At 40.0% G+C, this 23,505-nt stretch overlaps 2 protein-coding genes across 5 annotated transcripts; one reads left to right on the top strand and one right to left on the bottom strand.

Moving 5' to 3' along the window:
- Positions 1 to 3,179: 3,179 nt before the first annotated feature.
- On the top strand, positions 3,180 to 9,492 carry cbx1b (chromobox homolog 1b (HP1 beta homolog Drosophila)). Of its 3 annotated transcripts, none has more exons than XM_063482584.1 (6): positions 3,180 to 3,348; positions 5,249 to 5,330; positions 5,586 to 5,742; positions 7,454 to 7,607; positions 8,634 to 8,728; positions 8,827 to 9,492. In XM_063482584.1, exons 2-6 carry the CDS (start codon positions 5,276 to 5,278, stop codon positions 8,966 to 8,968), a joined length of 603 nt encoding a protein of 200 aa, XP_063338654.1. In that variant the 5' UTR covers positions 3,180 to 3,348; positions 5,249 to 5,275; the 3' UTR covers positions 8,969 to 9,492. The 3 variants fall into 3 exon arrangements, with proteins under 3 accessions (XP_063338654.1, XP_063338653.1, XP_063338655.1); XM_063482583.1 differs by having other exon boundaries at positions 3,181 to 3,359; XM_063482585.1 differs by having other exon boundaries at positions 3,183 to 3,231.
- A 1,364-nt stretch (positions 9,493 to 10,856) lies between these two features.
- On the bottom strand, positions 10,857 to 21,800 carry nfe2l1b (nfe2 like bZIP transcription factor 1b). 2 transcript variants are annotated; one of them, XM_063482580.1, is made up of 6 exons: positions 21,603 to 21,800; positions 19,805 to 20,631; positions 18,521 to 18,742; positions 15,929 to 16,018; positions 15,334 to 15,492; positions 10,857 to 15,181 (listed from the first exon to the last, which is right to left on the bottom strand). In XM_063482580.1, the coding sequence occupies exons 2-6, from the start codon at positions 20,360 to 20,362 to the stop codon at positions 13,802 to 13,804; spliced, it is 2,409 nt and encodes an 802-aa protein (XP_063338650.1). In that variant the 5' UTR covers positions 20,363 to 20,631; positions 21,603 to 21,800; the 3' UTR covers positions 10,857 to 13,801. The 2 variants fall into 2 exon arrangements, with proteins under 2 accessions (XP_063338650.1, XP_063338651.1); XM_063482581.1 differs by lacking the exon at positions 21,603 to 21,800 and adding an exon at positions 20,727 to 21,246.
- Between the last annotated feature and the right edge of the window lie 1,705 nt (positions 21,801 to 23,505).

The following is a 23,505-nucleotide window of genomic DNA, read 5'->3' on the forward strand; positions in this document are numbered from 1 at the left end:
ACTAACTCCAAATGTTGAGAAAATAACTCAAAACTTACAAAAAAAGGTAAAACTCCGACATTTAAAGTTCTTGACTCAAAATTTAGACTTAATAATGGCAAAAAAAAAAAAAAAAGTTATCACTTATCAAAAAAACTGTGGTGAAAACACACTTCCATAATTTCTGACATCCTTCTAAAAGCACTACTTTTCATACTTTATATAAACGTAACTAAAATACTTATTTCTTATGAGTCTACTATCAGTACTTGTGCTCAGTGCTGAGCAAGAGCCTGGAGCCCACTGCTCATTTCTTTATATATATTTTAATTCTTTAATACAATCTGAACTCTTGGCAAGCTTTTAATAATTTTTTGAAGTAGTTTGCAGGAACAGTTCCCTAATCTTCTTTAAGGACTTTCCAAGCTTATCTTTGGATGCTGGTTGGTTTTTCTTCTGTTCTTTGTCATGATGATGCCACACTGCTTCACTAATCAGAAAATCTGGATCTTTTATTATGATTCTGCCAAAAGCACATCAGAATTATATGCTGTCCCATTCACTGCAAAGAAAGCACTCTGACCATTCAAAAAATACTAAAATAAGAGTTTCTAATAAATACAGTATAAAAATATAAATGTGTACAAATATACGTGTGTGTCTGTTTGTGTGTCTACCTGAGTCATTGTAGAGTGCATTGTAAAGTGCACAGGGTAGTGAAAAGGGGACATACAAATGCTAATTCATTGTTTATTATCCTGGGATATGTGCTGTTTTTCAGTCTGTTTGTTTCAGCTTTTATTATCCTGTACTGCCTTCCTGACGCTAACAGCTGGAACAGGTGATGTCCTGGGTGGGATGCGTCCTTCAGGATGCTGTGGGCTTTACTGTGACAGTGGGACCTTAGAGCTCCTCTAGGAGAGAAGAGCACAGCTGATGATCTTCTGTGCTGTGCTGATGACCCTCTGGAGCGCTGTCTTTTCTTGAGCAGTGCAGCTGACAAACCCCACTGGCATGCAATATGTCAATACGCTCTCAACAGAACATCTATAGAAGGACACCAGCAGCTCCTTGACTATAGGGTGTTGTTTTTTCAGTACTCTCAGGAAGCAGAACCCCTGTTATTCCTTCAGTAAAATTGAGGTCCGTGCTTCCAGGAGGCCAGTGCATGACTGATAGAGTTGCATTGTGTGTTTTTCTATCCAGGTACGCTTTTACTGCATTGGCAGTGTTTTGGGATGATTGCAAAATGAAGCCATTGCCAATCAGATGCTAGATGGCATGGAGGACATCAAAACCTGATGGTAGTTTTCTGCATTCATAATTCCATCAGTTTTAAAAAGATCCCCAACACCACTGGCTGAAATACAGCACCAAACCATGACACAGTAGTTATGTTAGCAACCCAGTCCTTAAAAATAAAAAGCAGCCAAAGGGAAAATATATGAAAGACCCCCAGAAAGCCTGGAGAACTAATTCTAAAAATTACAAGACAGTCTGGGTCCATGGAAGCAAAATATATGGATATAAGCAGTGGCACATTAATGTGTATATAAATTTATTAATAAGTAGAAACTAGTTGTTTTAGTTAAAATTTGAATTAGTTAGATCACTGAAGTGTGTATATTAAAAATAAATAAATTTTAAAAAGGGCAATATAATGAATAACAATAGAAATAAATAATTAATCATTTTAATTTTTTACAGCTGTGCTTCCAAATAAATAATAATAATAAAAGTAATTAATATTTAACTTAACAGTTTAATTCAGAATATTACTTTTAAAAAATAAAATAAAATATGAGGGTAAATGAATAATTTTGTTCAGTTCTTCTTCCTAGGTTAGCTGCCAAACAGTCACACCTCAGGTTTGTGTCTGAAAGCTTGAGTCCTCCACTAAGTGGAAACCAAACAGAAATGTTCAAATCATACTCATTTATTTGTTGTGTTGCGCATTTTTAGCATGCCTTCTCCATTTGGATGCCGTGGTTATGAGTAACTACATAATCCAAGACACAGCTCACTGGGTGCAAGCATCATTTCCCACGCTCCATGCTCCAGTAGTTATAAAAGTCTTTCCCTTGTTTCAACTTGTTGAGGCCATGCTTTCTCTCAATGAGCCACAGGCAACAGCTAGTTAAGGTCTGCAAACACTCCCTGTTAACTCTAGACTTTAGTATATTTATATTTATGTAGGTGAGGGTCTGTTTGATCTGGAAAATGCCATTAATTGAAGCCAGAATATCTGAAAATGTTAAAATTATTATGAAAGACTAAGTTAAAATTACAAGATGCAGTGTTAAATTAATTTATACATTATTAACTCCTTGCTCTGTGTCAAACATAATACGCCAAACACATATTTCTGCATTACACCTTCTTGCAGCTGGTTCTTAGATTTATAGAGCACATATTATTAATGCAAGTTGTACTCTTACTTTTTATTCTTCCTCACCTAAAATGTTTTTTAATCTATCTATCTATCTATCTATCTATCTATCTATCTATCTATCTATCTATCTATCGATCTATCTATGCAAGGTCTATATATGCCTGTACTGCATATGTAGCTTTTTAAAATAATAAAGTAAAAGTATTTGATACAAAAAACACACTCGTTGGTATAGATACATTATTATATATGAAATGATTGTATTGCTCATGTAGTCATATAAAATTAAATGCAATTAACCAAAACAAAAAGAGATGTAAACATTTTTCATGACACAAAACTATCATAATTTATGGTCTTTCGCGCTCAATTTTGGTCACTTATCGTTGCAGCTTTATTTGTCTAATCATTTTTCATCTTTATCTTTTTATGTATTTATTTCGTGTATTTCTCTGTGATATAAAGAACACTGTATTTAAACAGGGTTAGCTCAGGACGCCCGCTGCCTCCCTGGGACCCCGGCAGTACCGCTTGGTAGTCCTCCCCGCCTGGGTATTTATCCAGCTGTGCACAGATTTATAAAGCACCTCGAGCATCTATAACCTGTGTTTATAACGCAGGGAGGTCCGCTTCCTTCATCTCCAGCCCGCCGTTTGCGCGCATGCTGCTTCCGTAGATCTGTATATCGTCCGCAATGAGCGCGAGTGGCGCGTGCTGGCGCTGAGCGTTCCATCCGCGTGCTTCGCGGTCTGCGGAGGGGCTCCTCCTCGCGCTCCAGCGGGCGTTCCCCCCCCCCTCCTTCTTCTGCTCCCTTCATACCAGACGAAGGGGCGGAAACGATACATTTCGCCGTGGAGAAGGTAGCGGCTCTGTGTTTCGACAACAAACCGACACAAACGTTATTACCGTAAACCTGCGATAGCCGTAGCTGTTTCATTTCGGCTCGGGCGGAAGTTTTAAAACAAACCGATTACACTGTAAGTCATCGGTGAGTTCCATTTTTTCACCCTCCTCCTTCCAAACGTGCTCTAACGCTGGATTGTGCATGAGGCTAACGTTAGCTAGCTGGAAGGTTTATTTTAAGTCAGTATTAAAAAGACACCTGCTCAGGAGACTAGCTCCGTATACTTTGCGGTTATTCGCGGTGCTTACATCCGACAGGCATCCCTGAGCCGCTACATTAGTTGCTACCACGAAGGCAATATGGAGGAATCGCCAGCTAGCTGCACACTGTGGGTCCCTGCAAGGCTTTTGTCGTGCGCTCTTTTCTTCTGCCTCTCGCTCTGCTAACGTTAAAAAATAATCCCTTCTACACTGAGCACAGAGGAGTATTTTGCATCGCGACGACGCCCCTTTCCCCCCCAAAGTAGTCCAGTTTCTTTTTTAATTAGCCCTTTCACGCTGCTGCTCAGCCGCCGCCAGGTGTTGCAAATCTCACGTTGTTGATGCTGACTGCTACATGCACGGCCATAGATGCCTCCCTACTCTGCCTCCGCTTTATTATTAATCGACTAAATTATGAATAAAGCCAGAAATGTTGGAATCGACATACTGGGAGGATGCACACTCATTTTTTTGTTGAACCTAGAATAAAATAAATAACACATATGGTCAAATCTATTGTTCTTTAATAGCTGGGCAGCCTGTTCTCATGAAGCACACATCAAACACATTCAATGGGATTATTTTAATCAGTGGGAAATGAAAAATGTGGAATCAATAACAAAAACATCACAATTTTAGTACTCTTAATTCTTTGAGGCATGAGTAAGATCTAACAGATCAGCTTTGCATAATGAACCATTACTTTCTTCAGTTTCCACCATAAATTTGATGTACCTCTTCCCTGAGGTGAAAAACCTTTAACACTCTTTGCTCAGTGGCAGGTTGCACACCTTATCATTACCAAAACCTTTCATCACGGAATGAGAAAAAGTCCCAAATCTGAGCATACACCTGTCCAGTTACTGTTGAGTCAATGACTGCCGCCTCCTCTTGTTCTCCACCTGTCCTGCAACCCCCATACCATGAATGAGTGGGGATATTTGCTTGTTTTCTTTAGGCAAAAGTTCCAGCATCACCTTCTTGACCAGCCCAGATTCATCACTGAACATCACTTTAATCCAATAATTCACCACCCATGATTGTCTTTTTTTTGTTAGCCCACTCTGAGCTTGTTTTATTTTCCTGTATGGAAATCCCATTTCAATCAGCCCCTCTCTTCCACTTCTGTCACAAACATTAAATAGTTTTTCTTCTTTTTTTTTGCTTTTTGCTGTGCATTTCTATCATGAGTTTTCTGTTTGAATGATCCAAATTGTAGACACAACTGAGAACAACCTCTTTAGTCAGATTCCCTAAGCTCATTAGGGTCACGCTTCACCATCAACAGCTTTTGCAGACTTTTGCATATGTACATTTACTATGGTTATGCTACTTGAGCTGAAAAAAATGCAATTTATTAAGGTAATGAAGCCAGGATATCAGAGATTTGTTTATTTGCTGCAAAGTGAGAAAAGAGAGAAAAAAAAGCTGAATGAACGTCCTCCAAGTGTGGTGATTCCATCATTTTTGCTGGGGCTTGTATATGCAATTGTCTTACTTTGCACTCGGCAGAAGCACATGGAAATACCATTCTGTGAGCTTATATCATGTCATATAAGGTTATAAATCATGGTTAACATGAGGCAATGTAGATTAAATAATCACTTCTTTGACAGAAAAGCGCTTAAACCTTAAAAAAAAACAACAACACACACACACACACAATCATAGGCTGATTGTAATAATCGGCATTGCCTCTCATGCTTCTCGTCATTGAATCCCATTCTCCAATGCTGTTTTTTTCCAACATGCAACAATCTTGACGTTGACCAGGCACCTGCGGGTCCCCAGGTCTACCTGATGAGTATGAGCCTGACTACAGAACCCTCTAACGATGGTCCCACTGTTACAGAAGGTTTTAAACATCATTATTTCCTAACATAAATTTCTCTGTTTCACTTGTCGTTGTGCGATTAAGGTGTGTGTCAAGAAATGAATCGTGTACGTGACTCTATAAGTGTTTGTGGTGCCATTTGAACTCGGCAGACACATGTCACAATCAAATGTCAGCGTCTTTAACTCTGCAGGCAGTAAGAGTTCTCAGTTTCAAGCCACTGAGGCATCTGGGGCCACAGATGTGTTCTCATTTCCCCTGTTTGTAAACCGACAGAGAGCAAAATGACTTCGGCTGAGAAGAAGGACAAGAAGGCAGATGAAGTGGCCGAGGAAGAAGAAGAGGAGGAAGAATATGTGGTGGAAAAGGTTCTGAATCGACGGGTGGTGAAAGGCAAAGTAGAGTACCTTCTTAAGTGGAAAGGCTTCTCTGAGTAAGTGTTTAAAAAATTAATTCATGGGTCACTGGTTGACTCATGTCAGCTTATTCACACTTTTATCTTCACCTGACAACCCAGATTTGCCTAACAAGCGCCAGGTGAAAGATGCACTTCTTAACATGAGCTGTGCAAAAATTAAGGTTCCTGCTGTTGTCGGTTTTCTGTAAAGGGTTTTTAATGTTTTTCTAGCATCATTAAAGGTTTCGAGTATCTGGTACTACGGCAGCTCGGTCTGCTGCTTTTCTGCTTGTTTTATTTTTTGCTTCATTTTTGCTCCAGCTGTGTCTGTGCTGCACTTAAACCTCAGGTGGGGCTCAAGAAGCTCCACCCACACACAGTGACAGGGAACCAGGTGAGGCAAAGATAATATTCAGATCTAACAGGTGTTTTTAATGGAGGTAGAGTCATATATGCCTCAAAGTTTTAATGAATATATTTGTTTCAAAGGTTCACGTCTGTGGTGTGAACTCTAAGGAGCCAGATGTTGACTTTGAAAACAGCTGCTATAAGAGTTAGATGTCATTACATGCAGCTTAAAATCAAATCATTTTGAGTCACCCTTTATTTTTTTTATATTTTTCTTCCAAGTCTTGAAGGTTTGTCAAAGTTTTTCTTTGGACACTGGCTGCTTTTTCACTAATTTTCAGTCCAGTCCTTGTAGCTGACTATTATCAGAGGAATCCTTGTTTCGTAAGGTACTTAACACTGACCTTTGAATCATTTAAGCAAAAAAAAAAAAAAAAAAAAAAAAAGGCACCTAACTCACTGAATGAATCATTGTTATGTTAACACATAGTAGATGATTTAGCAAAGAACTTATAAACCATTTTTAAATTGTATGTTGATGCACTTTTTTATTAGAAGCCTGTCAAATCATTTGTTCCAATTTCTTTAGTTGAATCTAAACAAAATGCCAAAGAAAACACAGTTTGACTCACATTAGTGTTTTTGCACCAACAAAGAGATTTCTAAAGAACTATTAGCCAGAAAATTGGCATGGGTGGGTCCTTAAAAAGTCTGATCTGATCTGGCTGCTGTTCTCTGATGCCTTCATAGGAGGCATGAGAGAAGGGAAGCAGGCCGACATACCAAAATACTCTAAAACTGGAATGAAAATCAGTGGTAACAGGTGTTGTGGAGTGATGAATCCAAAAATTGACATTTTTGGTTCAAATTAATGTCAGTATATACGGATAAGTGTCTACAGCCAACCCTTAAACCACGGTGGAGGCTCAGTCATGGTGTAGGGCTGCATTTGAGTCACTGATGTTGGGAATTTGACAAAATTCCCAACATCAGTGCAATATCTGCAATCAATACCCCCCCCCCCCCCCAAAAAAAAAAAACAAACAAACAAAAAACCACCAAAACATCAGATCTTTAATCTGACATGGAATCTGACTGGCAGTGGCCTAATTTTTGAGCAAGACAATGCCAAAAACACAGCAAATACCTGGATTAAAAATGGACTGGCCTCCCCAGAGCCAGTGTGTGAGGGAAAGATATTGTATAGCTTGCGTAAGTATCTTTGCAAAAAGTGAGAAAAACATCAGGACTCTATGTTAATGTTATCAGACTCCAGTGATACTCAGCTGTACTCAGGAAGCAGCTTTCCCATGATGATAGTGGAGAATATTTTGACTGTAAACATCACAAGCAACTAAATTAGGAGTTAAATCATATTTTCATGTATTTAAATCTACAGTGAAGATAACACGTGGGAACCAGAAGAAAACCTGGACTGTCCAGATTTGATTGCAGAGTTCCTGCAGTCCCAGAAATCAGCACATGATGGAAAAAGGAAGGCAGCCGGAGAAGCAGAAGGAGACGACAGTAAATCAAAGAAGAAGAAAGATGATGTGAGTCCCAATTTTTCCATGAGTCTCGTTTAATGCTAAGGTACCTAAAAATACACTTCACTGTTAAGAAAAAAATGAAAGGAGCACTTAACCTGATATACCAAAAAGTCAGGATGTTGTGTAAAATGTAAATAAAAACTCAATGCCGCGATAAAATTCAAAACAAGCTATTTTTTTTGTGTTCTGTTGTCAATAAAATACAGGTTTGTGAGATTTGCAAATTACTGTGTTTCATTTTTGTTTACATTTTACACAACATACCAACTTTTTAGGAAATAGTTTCTAATTTCTTGAGAACAAAATGATGTGATAACAGTGGAAACCAAGATCACCAGTCCTTTGATGACTGGATTAGTTCCTGTATGCATTCCCAACAACATCTGGGCATGCTTCTTCACCTCCTCCTAGACCTGAATCATCAGTCTGTGGTGCTGTTTAGCCCCATCTGATGTACCAATAGTGTCCCAGAGGTTCTCTGTTGGATTCAGGTCAGAACATGAGGGGCTTTTCCGTGGCTTCAATGCCTTCAACGTCTTCAACGTTTAGGACTATGAGGCTGGGTAGGACAAACCCTGGGCTCTCTGCACCAGCTTAAGGTGATCTGACACCAGGTGTGAGGATTTCATTCCAGTACCTTTAACCCAGAAGTCCCCCCTATGATCATCATTGACCCACTTCTCAAGACTCTCACATCTATCAAACATGCTCAGTGTAAACCTCTTCCTCTTATCTGTGAAGAGAGCAGGGTGCCAGTTGTGGACCTGCCAGTTCTAATGTGTTTTTCTTGTGAATACCAGTCAAGCTGCAGAGTGCTGGGCTGTGAGTTAGGTCAGAGACGTGTACATGAGTAACCAGCTGGAGGTTGTTTTGTTGGGCTCTGGTAGTGTTCCCCCTGTTCCTCCCAGGACCTACCAGAAATGTCTTGTATGATCGGTTAGAAATCTTTCTGTCTCCGATTTGACGGTTTTTCTGTGGGCATCCTGTATTAGGATGGATTTAAGTTTTATTTTGTTTCTTGATCCTCAGACAGAGAAGTTAAGGGGCTTTGCTCGAGGTCTGGATCCAGAAAGGATTATCGGTGCCACAGATTCCACAGGAGAACTCATGTTCCTCATGAAATGGTGTGTAAGTGCTGCCCCACACGTTGGGGAATTCAAATGTGCCATTAAATGCGTTTCTATGGTAGGTTAAATGACTTTTTCCTTTGCCCTTTTTAAAGGAAAAATTCAGATGAGGCGGACCTTGTGCCAGCGAAAGAGGCCAATGTCAAGTGTCCGCAAGTGGTCATCTCCTTCTACGAAGAACGGCTCACCTGGCACTCGTACCCCTCCGAAGACGAGAAGAAGGATGAGAAAAACTAGCACAGGGCGAAGGGGCAGGAGGAGAAGAAATGTAGTTTTGAACTTCAGTGTACTTTCCATGAGGGAGGGGAGGGGAGGCGAAGAAGGGGGATGGGCCAGAGACAAGCAAGACATCCTGGACTCATTAGTCTTCTTGGCGTAGTATCACTCATTCGATTCTACTTTTATCCAGATCAAATCTCCATGTAAATATCCTTCAGATTTGCTTGACAAAAACCAGCTCAAACAAAGCAGTGTTAATTTTCCCTTCACCAGGCTTTCGATGTCCTTTCCACATCTGGCTCATCTTGCTATGACATCGTATCAGTGAGGTGATGTTTTCATTTCTTTCACGTGCCATTGTTTTTACTCTGTTTATCAGCGCTCTCCGGGGCCAAAACTGTGTTCATCTTAGGCGTTTCCTTAGCATCCGTATTGATGTACGGTTATGAACAACTTCTGTAATATTTTGTTCTTTGGTAATCTTTGTAGTGTTTGTCACGTCTTGCTTGTCGCTTTTGGAGAATAAACCACTTTTTGTTACAGTGGCGTCGTGTCACTATAAATTATAAGATAATTATCATCTTTATATTCTGGTTAATTTATCAGACTGGCTAAAAATGTGGTTTTAGTTCAAGGTAACGTGTCTGTAGTTTAGATGCCTCAATTTTTCTGATTTTCTTTATCACATGCAGGTTAAAAGTCACTGTTGAGAGAAAAAGTTGGATTGCATTTCAATAACTGCCACGATGTAAAACTGAGACCATCGGAACAGAGCAGGAAGTCAAACAGTGTTTCTGCTGTCTGGATAGCCGGTTACTCCAAGGTAAACCATTGTTTGAGGTATAATAACTGATTTAAAGGGGACCGATTAGGGCTTTCTTTATTTTCTGGCAATTATATTTGCATGACAAGCATAAAATTGCTGGTTTGACTTCAGCCGGAGACACAAATCCCCTCTGGGGTTGAATAAGGAAGGGCATCCGGTGTAAAATATGCTGTGGCGACCCCTTGTGACGAGGAAGCGGCTGAAAGTAAACATTGACCGACTTTCAAACAATATGTGAGATCTCAAAGGTGAGCGCGTGCACGCAACTCAGCACCATTTCAGGCAGTTTTTTCCCTACTCTTGACCATTTATGATGTCAAAGAGTAAATATTTCTAATCTGATCATCTCAGGCACAGCAGCAGTCCCACCCAGGTGCTGTTTGAACAGGGCACGTTAAGCTACAAAACCAAACTTGGAATACAAGTGCATGGAAATGTTGAGGTAATCTGTCTACAGAAGCATAAAGAACGAACAAAGGAAGGCAAAGTTGGTGATTTACGTTCCTACCTCACCTATTGCTCTGGGTAGTGCCCGAAAGAATGAGATCGCAGATACAAGCGGCCAAAATGAGCTTCGTCTGGAGGGTGTCTGGGCTCAGCATTACAGATCAGGAGAGGGGCTCAGAGCAGAGCCAGTGCTCGACACTGAAAGGAGCCAGCTGGAGTGGATCGAGTATCTGACCATGCCTCTTGGATGCATCCCAGGTGAGATGTCTCAGGCATGCCCTACAGGGAGGACACGCTGGTGAATGATATCTCTCAAGAACACCTCGGTATCTCCCTCCAGAAGAGCTGTGGGAGTTGCCTGAATTATTGATGTTTTGACACACCACATCCAAACCTTGTTTGCAAGCAGCAGAAAGGTGGCTTAAAGGGAAGGGATGACCTGAGGGTCTGGTCAGTATTAGATAAATAGGGATTATTTTGAGCTGTGGATCAAGCAAAGTAACTCTAAAAGAAATCAAAAATAATAGAAAAAAAGGAAGCTGAAAATAAACCTTTTTCAGGTTGTTCACGGTCAAGGTATCTAGTGCCTTCGCCGACTGGAAGCCTGAAACATGGACAACTAGAACACAAGAGTCACAGGTGAAAATAAAAACACTTTATTAATCAATAAAAACAATTCTTGATTGCCAGCAAATACCTCAAAACGGAGGGAACTACATCCAAACTCAAAGCAGAGGGTGTGACCGTTAATGGAGACGTTTTTAAACAGACTACATAAAATCATAACAAACACAAACATGAAAATATTTACAGAACAAGACAGACAAAAAAAGTGCACTAAGTAGTAGCAGTACTAAGTAGTTGGTGTTACACTGAAGTGAATGTTAACCAGAGGTTCATGCCTGAATATCACATTTAATGAGGACACTTCTCCGTTCAAAACTGTTTTATTTGGACATCATCTTAATGTTGCGAGTTCTGTTCAGCCCCTTGGAAAAAGATCTAGCCTATCTCCTATCTCAGCTGACACAACGGACCTATTTTATTTATTTTTTTAAGAAGGTGATATAACACATGTACTGACAAACTTCATTCAAATAGACAAGTAATAGCACTTCTACTTTGAGAACTTTTTTTTTTTAAATCCCTCCTCTCTTCGGTTCTCAAGAGAGGATAAAAGTGACGGAAACGTTAAATAAAGGCATTCAGATCAAAGTGGCCACGACACGTGTCGTCATTTCACACATTCGAGTTGCTTTTGCGTTATCAGTCGCGTGGCTCGCTCTGTTATAAACACAAAAACTTGATTGAAGCCAACACTTTGGCTTTACAGCAGTTTAAAAAAAATCCTCAAGTGGTTTTTCGTACAGTCGCAACGGCGTACCAGGGTCGTTCAAAGTAAAACAAAATCTACAGGGTGAGGAGAATCAGGCAACTCGATTTAAACTGCAATTATAGAGAACTCTAAAAAATTTCCAAGAAAAAAAAATTGGCAAATATGAGTAGAAACTGAATAGAAACTTGCAAAGTAGTTTTTTTGTTTTTGGTCATTTTTTTAGTCAAGCAACCATATCTAACCAAAAAAAAAAAAAAATTGTTTTCTCGTTACAACTTTATGTTTTTGAATTGATCTTTTTTTTCTCAACAATTTCCTTTTTTCCTTGCGAATTTACGTATTCTTTTCTCATTCATTTGCAACTAGTTTTCTATGAAATTTGCATTTTTTTTCTTGTGAATTGTCTGTTTTTTCTCATAAATTTGTCTTTTTTTTGTTTACAACAGACTTTTTATTTTTTTTAAACTGTGAATTTACATTTAATTTTCTTGATAATTTTCCACCAATTTTCTGCAATTTGTGCAATCTCTACAATTTTAATGTCAATTTCCATTTTTTTCCTCATGAATTTGCCTGTTTTGTTTTCCTAAAATATCTCTTTCGACTGTAAATTTTCTCCTAATTCTTTTTCTCTTAAATTTTTCAGGTCTTCTTCCCATAAATTTGCCAGTTTGTTTCTTGTTTCTGGTTTTGAAATAATAAACAGGTTTTTTTCTCCTCAATTTGAGATTAAAGCAAAACAATTCTGAGAAAACAAACAAACAACAACAACAACAAAAAATCTCTATTCTTTTGTCTCAGGCCTTCACCCTAGCTTCGCCAAGCCTTTTAAATTGTTTTCTCCCTTAACTGGCCCTAATACACTGTTGTATTTAACATTTGGCGCGTATGTCTGTGAAGGTTCTCAGTCATCCAGGTTTTCCAAGCTCCTTAGATTTGGCGCGTATGTTACTTGAAAGGGAAGTTGCTACACCCCAGCGTCAACTGAGCCTGCCTTCTGTTAATGCTAAAAATGGGGCATCCAAGAAAACTGAATGACTTTGACTCAAGACTGCCTGGAGTTGGTTTTAATAATGCACTACTCTCTGGAGCTCCTGGCCCATCACCGTTATCTTGAATTCTTCCTTTAATTACAGGCTCAGAATTTAGAATTCAACAAAAAAGGGTGTAGGCGTCTATGTAAAGCTGATGTGGCTAGACCTATAACCTTGCTTATACTACAGATTATGAACAGTTAATAAGAGCCTTCCTAAACGCAGCTCCCGTATTTAAACCTGCAGCGAAGGAATAGCGACAGACACGGCAAAATGCATACAGCCAAGCCTTTTAAAGACAAATTACAGTGCTATGTATAATTTATAAGGAAGTCGATACATTTTGCAATGCAGCGTGCCTCCTCCCTAAATCTGCTCCCCTTCAAAGACTTCACCTCCAGGCCTCTTTCAGCAGTGACCAGCGCAAGAACGCTCTCAGCCTCCCACTCCTCTCATCTCAACATCCACCTTCCACACATCAAACCCGATCTATTTATGGCCTTCTAAACTTAGATGCCACCTGACTCGAAAACTGGAACCTACAGAATTAGAGTGCAGTGTTGGAGCATTTAAGATGTATACAGATCACGTGATGTGCACCAAATACAACCTTTGGTTAGTATAGGTGTTAATTGGCATCCTAAAATAATGGACTTCCTTTTGGCCTTTGGTATCTAAACTCACAACCATCGATGCAATTCTTTGCAACTTAAAAGCCTCAGTGACTATGAAAATCACCAAAAGTCTCCAGGGTGGGATGTGATCTGATAGTCCTTTAAAACCTTCGGTGCATAGGTATTCCAAACATCCTCGACAGTGTTCTTGTACTCCCCCAGTCCCTTCTTTCACCCTGTGAAACTCCTCCATCCTCAGTGGTTTGGTGCAAAAGGATCAAGAGCAGCTAATTTTTTTTTCTTCTTCCTAATAGCTCGTTTTATGTCCTTTTATATCCCTCTTCTCCTCGTCTAAATAATTAAATCTCAGTACTCGAACGAAGAGCTACTTCTGTGTCAAAGTTGTTTCCAGGAACAAAAATTGTAGGAACAGAATGAAACGGGGAGAAACTAATGCAGGAAGAGTAGTCAACAATGCCATTTTTCTACTCACCACAATCTTCTTAAAGGAAATAAGGACATCTCTCTCGTGTCTGCAGAAATCTTTCTTACTGACTTAGCAAAGTTATAGAATAAACAGCAGTTTGTGCTCCCTCACTTCTTTTTGTCCTTCTGTTTTTTCTCTGGCTTTCGGTTCTGCTCGGCGGTCGTCACGCCGCGGGGCATGATGAGCACGCTGCCATCGGTGCTGTACTGCAGCGAGTACTCACTGGGAGGATAGGGCCGGCCCTCCTCGTCCCGCAGCTGAGTGAACACCTCTTGGTACAGGCTTTGCATCTTCTGCTTCATTTGCCGGATGGAGCGAATGAATTCCATCTTCTCCTTCAGCAGGCGGGCCTTGTCGCGCCTCAGATCTTGGACGCCCTGCTCCAGCTTTATGATGGTGTCCAGCTTGCGTTTGCGGCAGTTCTGGGCTGCCATCTTGTTCTTCCCGCGCCTGCGGATGTCACGGATGAGGGCCAGCTGGGCTTCGCTCAGGTGGTGCTTGGCTAGCAGCTCGTTGAACTCTTCCACGGGCAAGTTGATGATCTTGTCGTTGGAGAAGGGGATTTTCATGGCCCGGGCTCTGCGCTCGTCGCGGCTTGAGTGCTTGTCGAGCAGGTCCTGAGGAGGCTGAGGCTTTGAGTTCTGTTTGTCACGGACAGTCTTCTTCCCGACCGAAATGGGGAGCTCTGGGTGCTCAGAGAAGGCAGAGGAAAGCGGCAGGTTGTAGGTATGATTATGGCTGATGCTGTCAAGTTGAGGGAGAGTGTGGAACTGGGAGGGGTCCTGATAGCTCATACGGCAGAGCTTGCTATATTCAGGCTGGTAACCTCCAACAGCTCCTTCCTCTGTCTCTACAGTGGCCACCTCAGAGTCAGTGCTGTAGCCCACAGCTCCTTCCTCCGAGAAAGTGGCAGACGTTGAAGAGGAGGAAGCTGCAGATGAGCAGGAGGTTTCTGAGCTGCTTGGGGAGGCCGGGCTGTGACTGGAGTCCAGGGAAAGACCAGAATCTGAGTCAAGCTCATCCTCCAACTGGGACGCCTGGGCCTGACTGAAGCCCTCCTCCATGGCGAGGTCCAACAGGCTGATTTCGTCAAGCATTGACTCCTCCAGCAGGGTGCTGAAAGGATCGGGGAGGACAGGGGTGGAAGTAACGTTGTTACTGGAACTGTTCACGTGTGGCGGGAGAAAGATCCCAGTTAGGTTGGTGGCTCCGAATGTGGAGTTGATGTTAGTGGAGTTGCTGGAGGAGGGTCTGAGTGTGGCGGTTCTTGGGGCAATGCTTGGCGAGTCCAGCTGAGGGTTAAAAATCTGGGGGAAGTCTTGGCTGCAGCTGGGGAGGGAAGCCTGATGAAGGCTGACATCCTGGTTTATTGGCGTCGAGCGAGTAGACAGTTCAAAGTTTCCTGCAGTGTTTGACTCAGTTGTCCCACTTATGGCACTTACGCTGCTTGAATTGGTGTGGAGAGAAGTGTTGTTCACTTCCATTGCCTTAAAAAAAGAGAGTTTAAAGACAAAAATGCATTATTTTAAAATAATGTTAAATAATTTCAGTATTTTGAATTTAATGTAGACCTGAAGGTGTCTGGTCTTACAAAATATACTTCACAAGCAATCATGAGGACAAAACAAAACCATCTTACTTGTAGCTCCATGATGGCCATGATGTCTTGCCACTGCTGCTCCAGGTCTAACTGTGGTTCTGCTGAGGGCAGCTGTGGCACCAGAGGGAGGCCCTGAGATGTAGAAGGAACTTCTTCATTGGAAACGGCAATTTCTGGGCTGACAACCGGGGCTGGAAACTGATTAAAAATATCACATAAATTAAAAAATAACTTGATTTTACATTATATGTAGCTTATTGTGCCAATTTATCCAATTTAAAATATGAGACTGTAGGTCTGATTTATCTTTCAGCTGCACTAAAGTAAGAACTGCTCAACTTTTGAGAAAAGGGGAGTGCATCGTATCTCATCAGTCAAATCCAAGGCATCCTACTTAGGCTGCTCTAGCCTGCCTTGAATTACTGCTTCCTCCACCCCAACTCCTCACACTTGTCAATATCATATTTGCTTTTCCTGATGGCTGGTCTGTTCTGTTCCCTAGTTAGTGGTTTCTGCTGCTGCTCTCATTGCCTTAGGCTTTCCGCACATGTATGTGGGAGGGGAAGGAGCGATGCCACCAAAAAAATAAAATATGTGGCCATGACAATTTCAACAGCAGATTTTTCTTTGTTACCTCAGTTTCTTCTCCAAAAGGGAATGTGGCCTCCAACAGCCTCAAGCATTCTTGTAGAGACAGTGAAGTCTGTGTGCCGAGACCTGGGAGCTGGTAACAACGAAAAAAAAAACGAAAGGTAATAATCTTAAAGTGTTTTCACAAGAGAAGCTCTTATATTTTATTTGTCCAGACAAAATGGCTTTTTTTGTACACACATGAAGAAGTTCATATATATGAATTGGTATGGGGGATTGCTGCCTAAATTTGAATAATTATCCAGGGTATAAACCAGGGCTTCCCTCACCAAAGACATTCCTAGTTGACAAGTAGTTGCCATTTTAGGCCAGCAGTTCTTAAACTGTGGGGCACACAACCAGGGAAAAAAATATGGAGTAAAACTTAGCTAATTGAAGGTCGGCTTTTTACTGCATATTCAGAACTCTGGTGCTCACCAAAGTGGCTGCGGCCATCCCGTCAGAGGAAAATCACCAGGATGATATATAAAAAAAAAAAATCGGATAAAAATATTTTTAACCAGCTGTTTTTACATGGGTTTTTACTGGGGCTTCTGAAATGCCAGAAAAAAAAGTGTGAGAACCACTGTTTTAGGTCATTTATTAACTCTTTGTTACATTATTTTAATTCACTTACATATATGCTATTTGGGGGGGCATCAAAAAATGTTCTTTTTTTAATTAATTACTTTTTTTACTTCCAGGTAGAAGAAGAAAATCTAATCAACACTTACAATACACAGAAATACAACAGCGAAGTTTAAAAGCAAAAATATACATTTTACAAAAACACGTGCACCCAGCCAGGAAAGCTCCTAATCTAAGAGTGGTCCATTGTGGCTAACATTAAGCTACATGCACGTTTAAACAGTAAATCAGTGCTTGAGATTAACAATTGACTCACCTGAGGGGTTTCCGGGCACATTATTGAGGTCATCCTTTACCGTCTTTAAATGATATCACACTTTGGATTTATAGCCCAAAAACTATGCAAATGATTTTGTCAGTTTGTGAGCGGTTTTATCTTTTTTTACGCAGCCAATCAACCAACTCAAACCCGATCATGGCTTCTAAGTCACTAACTTTGCCAATAGAAATCAAGACATTGCTTTTTTAAACAGTGCACGACCAGTGCTTGTGATTGTTTCACATCACAAGCAAACTCCAGCAGATTCTGCCTGGAAGCAGACTGAGACCCTCCTTTTTTGAGGGCTCTCCTTCTTTGGGCTTTCACACCCTGCCCATATTAGCTCAAACTGTTTAAGGCTGAAAGCATCAGTCGTTCCGACAGTCCAGCTCAGGGGTGTCCAACATGTGGCCCAAGGGCCAAACATGTCTCATTAAAAAGCCCAATGCGGGGGTTTAAATTATTATTATTATTTTTTGAAAAGGCAGAAATTTGCGACTTTTCACTGTATTTTTCTCTTTAAGGAAAGATCACCTCATGAAAGTCTGAACTGTTAACCTGAGGCAGAGATCTGAGTAATCGTCATTTTTACAACCTTCTTACTAACAAAGAAATCACCCACAGCATACAATACTAGGCCAAAAAAAAAGTACCAGATAAACAAAAAAACAAAACAAAAAATAAACCCAACAGGTGTTTTTTTTTTGGTTTTGTTTTACTATTACTTTCATTATATATCAGAAAAAGAGTGTGTGTGTGTGTGTGTGTGTTTTGGGGGGGGGGGGGGGTATTTCTGTGAATTAACAGAAAATTTCTGTTTTATTTTACAGGACAAAGTCCAGGAAATGAGCTGTCAATACTTTTTCTGTAATTTTACCATGCAGCCAGTTTCCTTTGATTTACTGCAGCAGCATTTCTTTGTAATGTGGAAAAACAGACACGGTCTAAAATGCACTTACTTTTCTAAATACATCTCGATCTGGTCATAATTGGTTTAAAAAAAAACCCCAACCCTTCTTTTAAGTCTAGCTGCTGAAATTTTAAGGCCTAAACAGACAAATTCCTGTAATCTCTCATTTGTTTCTTGGACTATTAATGCAGTTAGTTAATACTCTGTGTATTTGTCAAGTCAATCCCCAGCTAATGTATCTAATCAATATTTAACACACATTTCTTTTGCTTTTGATTTCGTTATGGGTTCGTATAAACCCTGTGCTTGACACTATGCGTCTCTATGCACTTGTACTTTTATGATGGGTAACATGAGCTTGTGATTCTGAACTGCCTCTGGTTCGCTGGAATATTCTCTTGGATGTGAAGCCTTAAAATAAATGCAATACAGTCATGTGCGTCTCTGTGAAATGAACTTCTACCTTAATCTAACTGCAACAGCTTGATGTGCTTTATATTACCGGCTTGTGTGACTCAACAACGAGATGATGCTATTACATACATGCTGAGCAATTTTGATTTTGAGCACAAATTTTTAAACTTGCAACACCTTGGTCAAATGCAGCAAAGAAACTAAGTGGAAAGTCTCTACATTTATAAAATTAATACTGAGCAGAGAAAATTTTCTTTTTATCACCAGTGTACAGCTCCTATTTTTAAGTTTCCTTTTTATGTCTTAAAAGGCAGGCGTCCGACTAAAAACAATAGCATATAATGAAAGGCTTGGTGTTAACAAACCTGCTCAGGAATGCTCTCTCCAGTCTCTCCATCCACTGGTGGAGCCCCTTGTAAGTTCACGCCATTTCTCCAGCTTTCTTGTTCCTCATTCCTGTCTTTGTTCTCCTGTGGGCTGGGCTTCTCCTCCTCGTTTTCCTTCTGACGGTTGCTGTAGTTAAAAACTTCTCTTCCTGCGCCAAGATCAATGTCCTGTCGCCATAGGATGTCAATCAAGTCAATGTCCTGAAAAAACACAGAGCAACCATTGAAAAATGGCCCTGTATAGAGAGGAAAGGTACTTTAATAGCCACATACTGACTATCAACATATTTGGCATGTGCACGGCTAAAAATATGACCTAATATATGATAAATCGCCACTTTTTATTAAACCTTTTATATGGGCCGTTTTCATTTGAGAGTGGATATAACACAAATCAGATGATGTAACCGTGACATAAACACTTGGGCACGGTAGTTATCATGTGATCAGAAAGAAGTCTTGCTTTATTGCAATCCAATAATGACTGTGAACTCGATCTCCACAGTGTCAATATGGCCATTGTGTGTCGACAATACTTCACATAATAGTTAATGTGACAAATAACAACACATAAACACTAAACGTAAAAGAGACAAACAAAAAAATTGTATAGTTATCATGTCCTTTGTTCCATTTTAAGGTAAGGAAGTAAACTTCGGGGGGGGGGGGCTGCTCGCCATGCATTTCAAAGTTGGAGAATGTTAAATGTGGCCAGAACCACAGCTGTATTAAATGTGACTCAACTGGTTGGACTAAAAATATCACACACTGATAAAAGACCTAGGGTGGAGGCTGTTTTTATTAGTCACCACAAAGCTATGTTTTTTGAAACAGAATTAACTTTTTTGTATTTATTTTTAGTGAAAACAGATACTAAATACTGGATTTATTAATAAATACATATATACAATGTTTCCAGGTAACAAAAAAGCATTTTTTCCTCTCTTCTTTCTTTTTTTATATTCTTTTTTTTTACTTTGCTAGGCTAGACTACTCTTAAATCTGCCATTCACAACATAAACACACATCCACACCATATATATATATATATATATATGATTTTATATGGCCTATATGTATCGTAGTTACTGTAATTATTTAAACTATTTTGCTTTATGCTGCGTTTAATTTTTGGCTTCTGTAACAAACAAATTTTCTCATTTGTTGAAAAAAATTGTATCTTTTAACATAACTCAAATCCATAAATTCTGCTAAATGGAGAGCACCTACGTTTTGATTGATGCTCTCCTGGTGGAAACATACCTCTTTTGTGAGATCATCATTGCCATCCCTGTTGCCGTGGTCCTGGTTGCCCTCGGGGGCCACAGCTCCCAGGCTGCTGTCCGCTGTGTTCAGACTGTATGTGGATTCAGGTGCTCCACTTCCTCCCCTCATGGCCGGGGTAGCGTCAGGGTTGTTAACGTCCTCTAGGCCGGCCCCATTGTCCAGGGTGATGGTGGGGCTGGACTGGCTGCTGGCGGACACCACAGTATCAGAGTCACGATGCACTAGCCAGGTGTTGAGCTCTGTACTGGGCACGAAGAGGCGATCCAGCTGGCGCACCTGGTTTAGCAGCCGTCTAGTGGTGAAGAAATGATCGAGGTCCACACTTTTTGGATGGATGCCATAGCCGTCCAGCGTGTTGCGCAGGTTGTGAAACTGTGTCTGGGTGTAGGCTGAGCTAGGCCCCAGGATGATCTCTCTCAGTGGGGGCAGCTGATTGTTTAGGTAGGTGTCAACGTCCACCCGCACCCCAATGAGACTCAGAAGGATGGTGAACTGAATCAGGCCCTCTGTGAAGTACTTTTTCAGGTAAAGCATTTCTTTACAAAGGAACAAAAGGTGAAAGTAAAAAACAAAAACAAAAAGGCGGCCAACTTTCTTGGATCAATAGTTCTCCACTACCACTAAAAGACTGAGATAGATACATGAACATAAAAACCAGTTAAATATAGCAAAAGGGGAGGGTTATACAGGATTATCTATGTCAAAAAGCTGTATAGGATCCAAGATGAGGTTTTCACTTTTTTTTAGAGAGTCCAGTTTAAAGTCAAAGCTCTGCTCTTCAAAAGAGTGTCATCATCCCATTCCTGGCAAAAGTGAGAAATAAATGTGTTAATGCTCTTTTGCAATAAAATTAAACATTACAATACATTCAGCCCTGAAGCACGCCAGCCTTACCTACCTACATTTGCATTAGGCACATGTTAATGAAAACAGGACTTGGTAGCCCATTGCAACCACTCCATCCTCTAAAGACTAAATAAGTGATGTCGGTTCGCAACGCGCAATGCCTCCTCATTGCTGGACATTCAGCAGCCCAGAGATGGTGAAGAGAGAGCTCCAGGCATCACCCCACCCTTGACAGGACAACTACTTCGTGTGGGTGCTGCTGAAGGTGAATGAGGGAGTCCAGAAAGCTCGCTGGGCTGCTAGCATACGCACCAATGTTAGGTGGATGGCACGGTCCCTCCCTCCTTTCGTCCTTACGACGTTAGCTGTTAGCTGCCCTGTCTCTTAAAATCCGGCTATCGCTACTACGCATTACCTTATTACACAAGACAAAGTAGCTGTGATGCTTTTTATCCACTTACCCTTAAAAAAATGACAGCTTTCTCTGTTTATATTTTAATTTTAGGACTGCCTACTTCCGCTGTAGCTAGCATCAACAATCTCCCTAGCAACAAGTGGTGAAAAGGTGATTGACAGAAAGTACAGCCATCCACATGCTTTGGGCGCAACGACGACACATGACTCCAGTAACTCCCGACCAATAAGAATAGGACAAGGGCGGGGTTGACAGAAAATGCCCAACTACTATTGGAACTCAAAACGTACACTGTGCTAGCCTTATGAGCTAGTTTTCTTCTAACTACCTAAACAATTCAGTTAGTTTTAAAAGTAACGTAAACAAGATACACCACTATGTTCATTGCTCCCCCGTAAACATCACTTTTATTAATTTACGTGTCTACTAACGTTAGCTTGCGCCGTAAGTCAATGCGGTTTCGCCGCACAGTATTAGTTATTTAATTTAAAACCTTTTGATTGTAATACTTACGCATGAAGATTTTGCAAGTGTGCCTTCATGCCTCAGCTTAGAATAGTAACAAGTCCTTTTTCATTAAAAGTTCCACAGTGATGCCAGATACAGCACTCTCCAGCCTTTCCTCATTGAATGGCCCACCATGACTTGCAAAATTGCTAGCTAGCCCGGCTAGCCTAGCAGCGCCGCTTGACACCAAAACACGCTTTCACACAGAGCATGCGTAGAACATTCTAGTGGCAAGCTTTCATCAGCCGACTGAAAATTCCCCCGCTGGTAATCTTCCACAAGTGTACGACGGCAAAATAAAAATGATAATAATAATAATGATGATAATAAAAAAAAGGTAAAGGGTGAGGACATGCATGTAAAATTTAGAAATAAAAAAAATGTTTTGTAATGTTTTGATTTACAAGAAATAAAAGTAAATATTACGGGAAAAACACGCAAAATTACGTGAAAAGGGGGGAAGTTAGTTTACTTAAAATATAATTGGAACATTTAGGAAATCTTGGATTTCCTTTCTTTTTCGTTTTTTGAGTCAATTATCGGCAGCTTTACTTTTCAAGGTTCAAGCTGGGGAGAAATTCAGTGCATTACAATTGCAGGCCATTTTCTGGCCCAGCCATGAATTTGAAAACAATATGCACAAAATATTTAAAAAAAGAAATCTGTCCTGAGACTAAATGTAAACCTAGTTGTTGAAAAAGTGGTTTCAAAATATAATTTTAAATACAAAATAGCTCTTGAGAACCCAGAAAAATCAGTGTTAAGTTATAAATCCACGTTTTTGTTTTGATTTTATTGACGTCTCTTAGAACTTTTAAACCATTTTTATTTTTATTTTGTAATTGTCCATAGCAGGTTGTGTCTCACAGCATATGTGCAACGCTGTTACTGAAACTTTTTTAGCCTATAAAAGAAGAACGAGTGGTAACACTGTGTCGTCATTCATATGCTTTGTATTTTTCCGACCCTTTTTTGCATTGGGACAGTCTAAAAAGTGCAGAACGGGAAAGCACATTACACGCATATTAAGTAATAACTTTATAGCCACAGTGTCCTTTTCTTAAAACACAGCGGCCCTTTATTCTGCTGTCATATTGTTGGAAATATTGAGGGAATCACTTTGTTACAGTTGGTTACAGCACTTTTCAGCTAAACAAAGTGGTAATGTTGAGCTGAATTAGTCATATTTTAGTCATATTTTTTATGACTAATGTCATTGACTAATTTTCATTTTCCGTTTTTCCCCTCATATATTTATGAGGACTTTTTTTTTAGGTAAAAATATTCATTTTTATTTAGCTAAGTTTTGACATAAATTTGACCTTTTTCTTAGTTAGTGTTTTCTTGTAAATTTACAACTTAAATATTCTTGATTTAAAGAGTTTGTAAATCAATGATGACTTGGGGGTGATTTAATCACCTTCACCCAGTCTTTTAAATTTCAAATATTTAGTTTTTTAATTATAGTGAGTCTTGAAAGCAATGACAATGCTTTTCAATGATAATAAAATGAAAATGTATTTATATTATAAATTATATTTAAAGAGGTTTGTAAGGTCCCTTTGCAGTCATAATAACATATAGAAGTCAAAGTATGACATTCATATTATGGACGCATAGCCTAAAGAAACAAAACACACATACGGAAAAACAAAATAAACCAGAAAATTCTGGCAAACATCAGCGACAAAGAAGATCTTGTTCTTCAGCCAGTGGTCATGAAAAGTTTTCATCATTTCTGACGTGGCTTCAGTGAACAGTAGATGGCTCAGCTGAAGGTCCAGATGCATCTCTCAGGTCCCGTGTCAGGTGTTTGATGGATTTATTCCTATTTCTTAACGACATGACCTTCAGATACTGTTCATCTGCTGTTTTTCAAAAATGTTTTCAAGTCTGTCGCTCCTTTTGC

This window comes from Pelmatolapia mariae, linkage group LG8 (assembly GCF_036321145.2).
Source record: "Pelmatolapia mariae isolate MD_Pm_ZW linkage group LG8, Pm_UMD_F_2, whole genome shotgun sequence".
Taxonomy (NCBI): domain Eukaryota; kingdom Metazoa; phylum Chordata; class Actinopteri; order Cichliformes; family Cichlidae; genus Pelmatolapia; species Pelmatolapia mariae.

Bases quoted from the DNA above. Each gene is read 5' to 3' on its own strand.
- cbx1b (XM_063482584.1), top strand. From the start codon at position 5,276: ATGAGTATGAGCCTGACTACAGAACCCTCTAACGATGGTCCCACTGTT. The intron at 5,331-5,585 runs GTTTTAAACATC...GTAAACCGACAG, and splicing joins TGGTCCCACTGTTACAGAAG to AGAGCAAAATGACTTCGGCT. The intron at 5,743-7,453 runs GTAAGTGTTTAA...TTAAATCTACAG, and splicing joins AAGTGGAAAGGCTTCTCTGA to TGAAGATAACACGTGGGAAC.
- nfe2l1b (XM_063482580.1), bottom strand. From the start codon at position 20,362: ATGCTTTACCTGAAAAAGTACTTCACAGAGGGCCTGATTCAGTTCACC. The intron at 18,743-19,804 runs GTATGTTTCCAC...GTGTTTTTTCAG, and splicing joins ATGATGATCTCACAAAAGAG to GACATTGACTTGATTGACAT. The intron at 15,182-15,333 runs GTAAGATGGTTT...TCTTTTTTTAAG, and splicing joins TGGCCATCATGGAGCTACAA to GCAATGGAAGTGAACAACAC.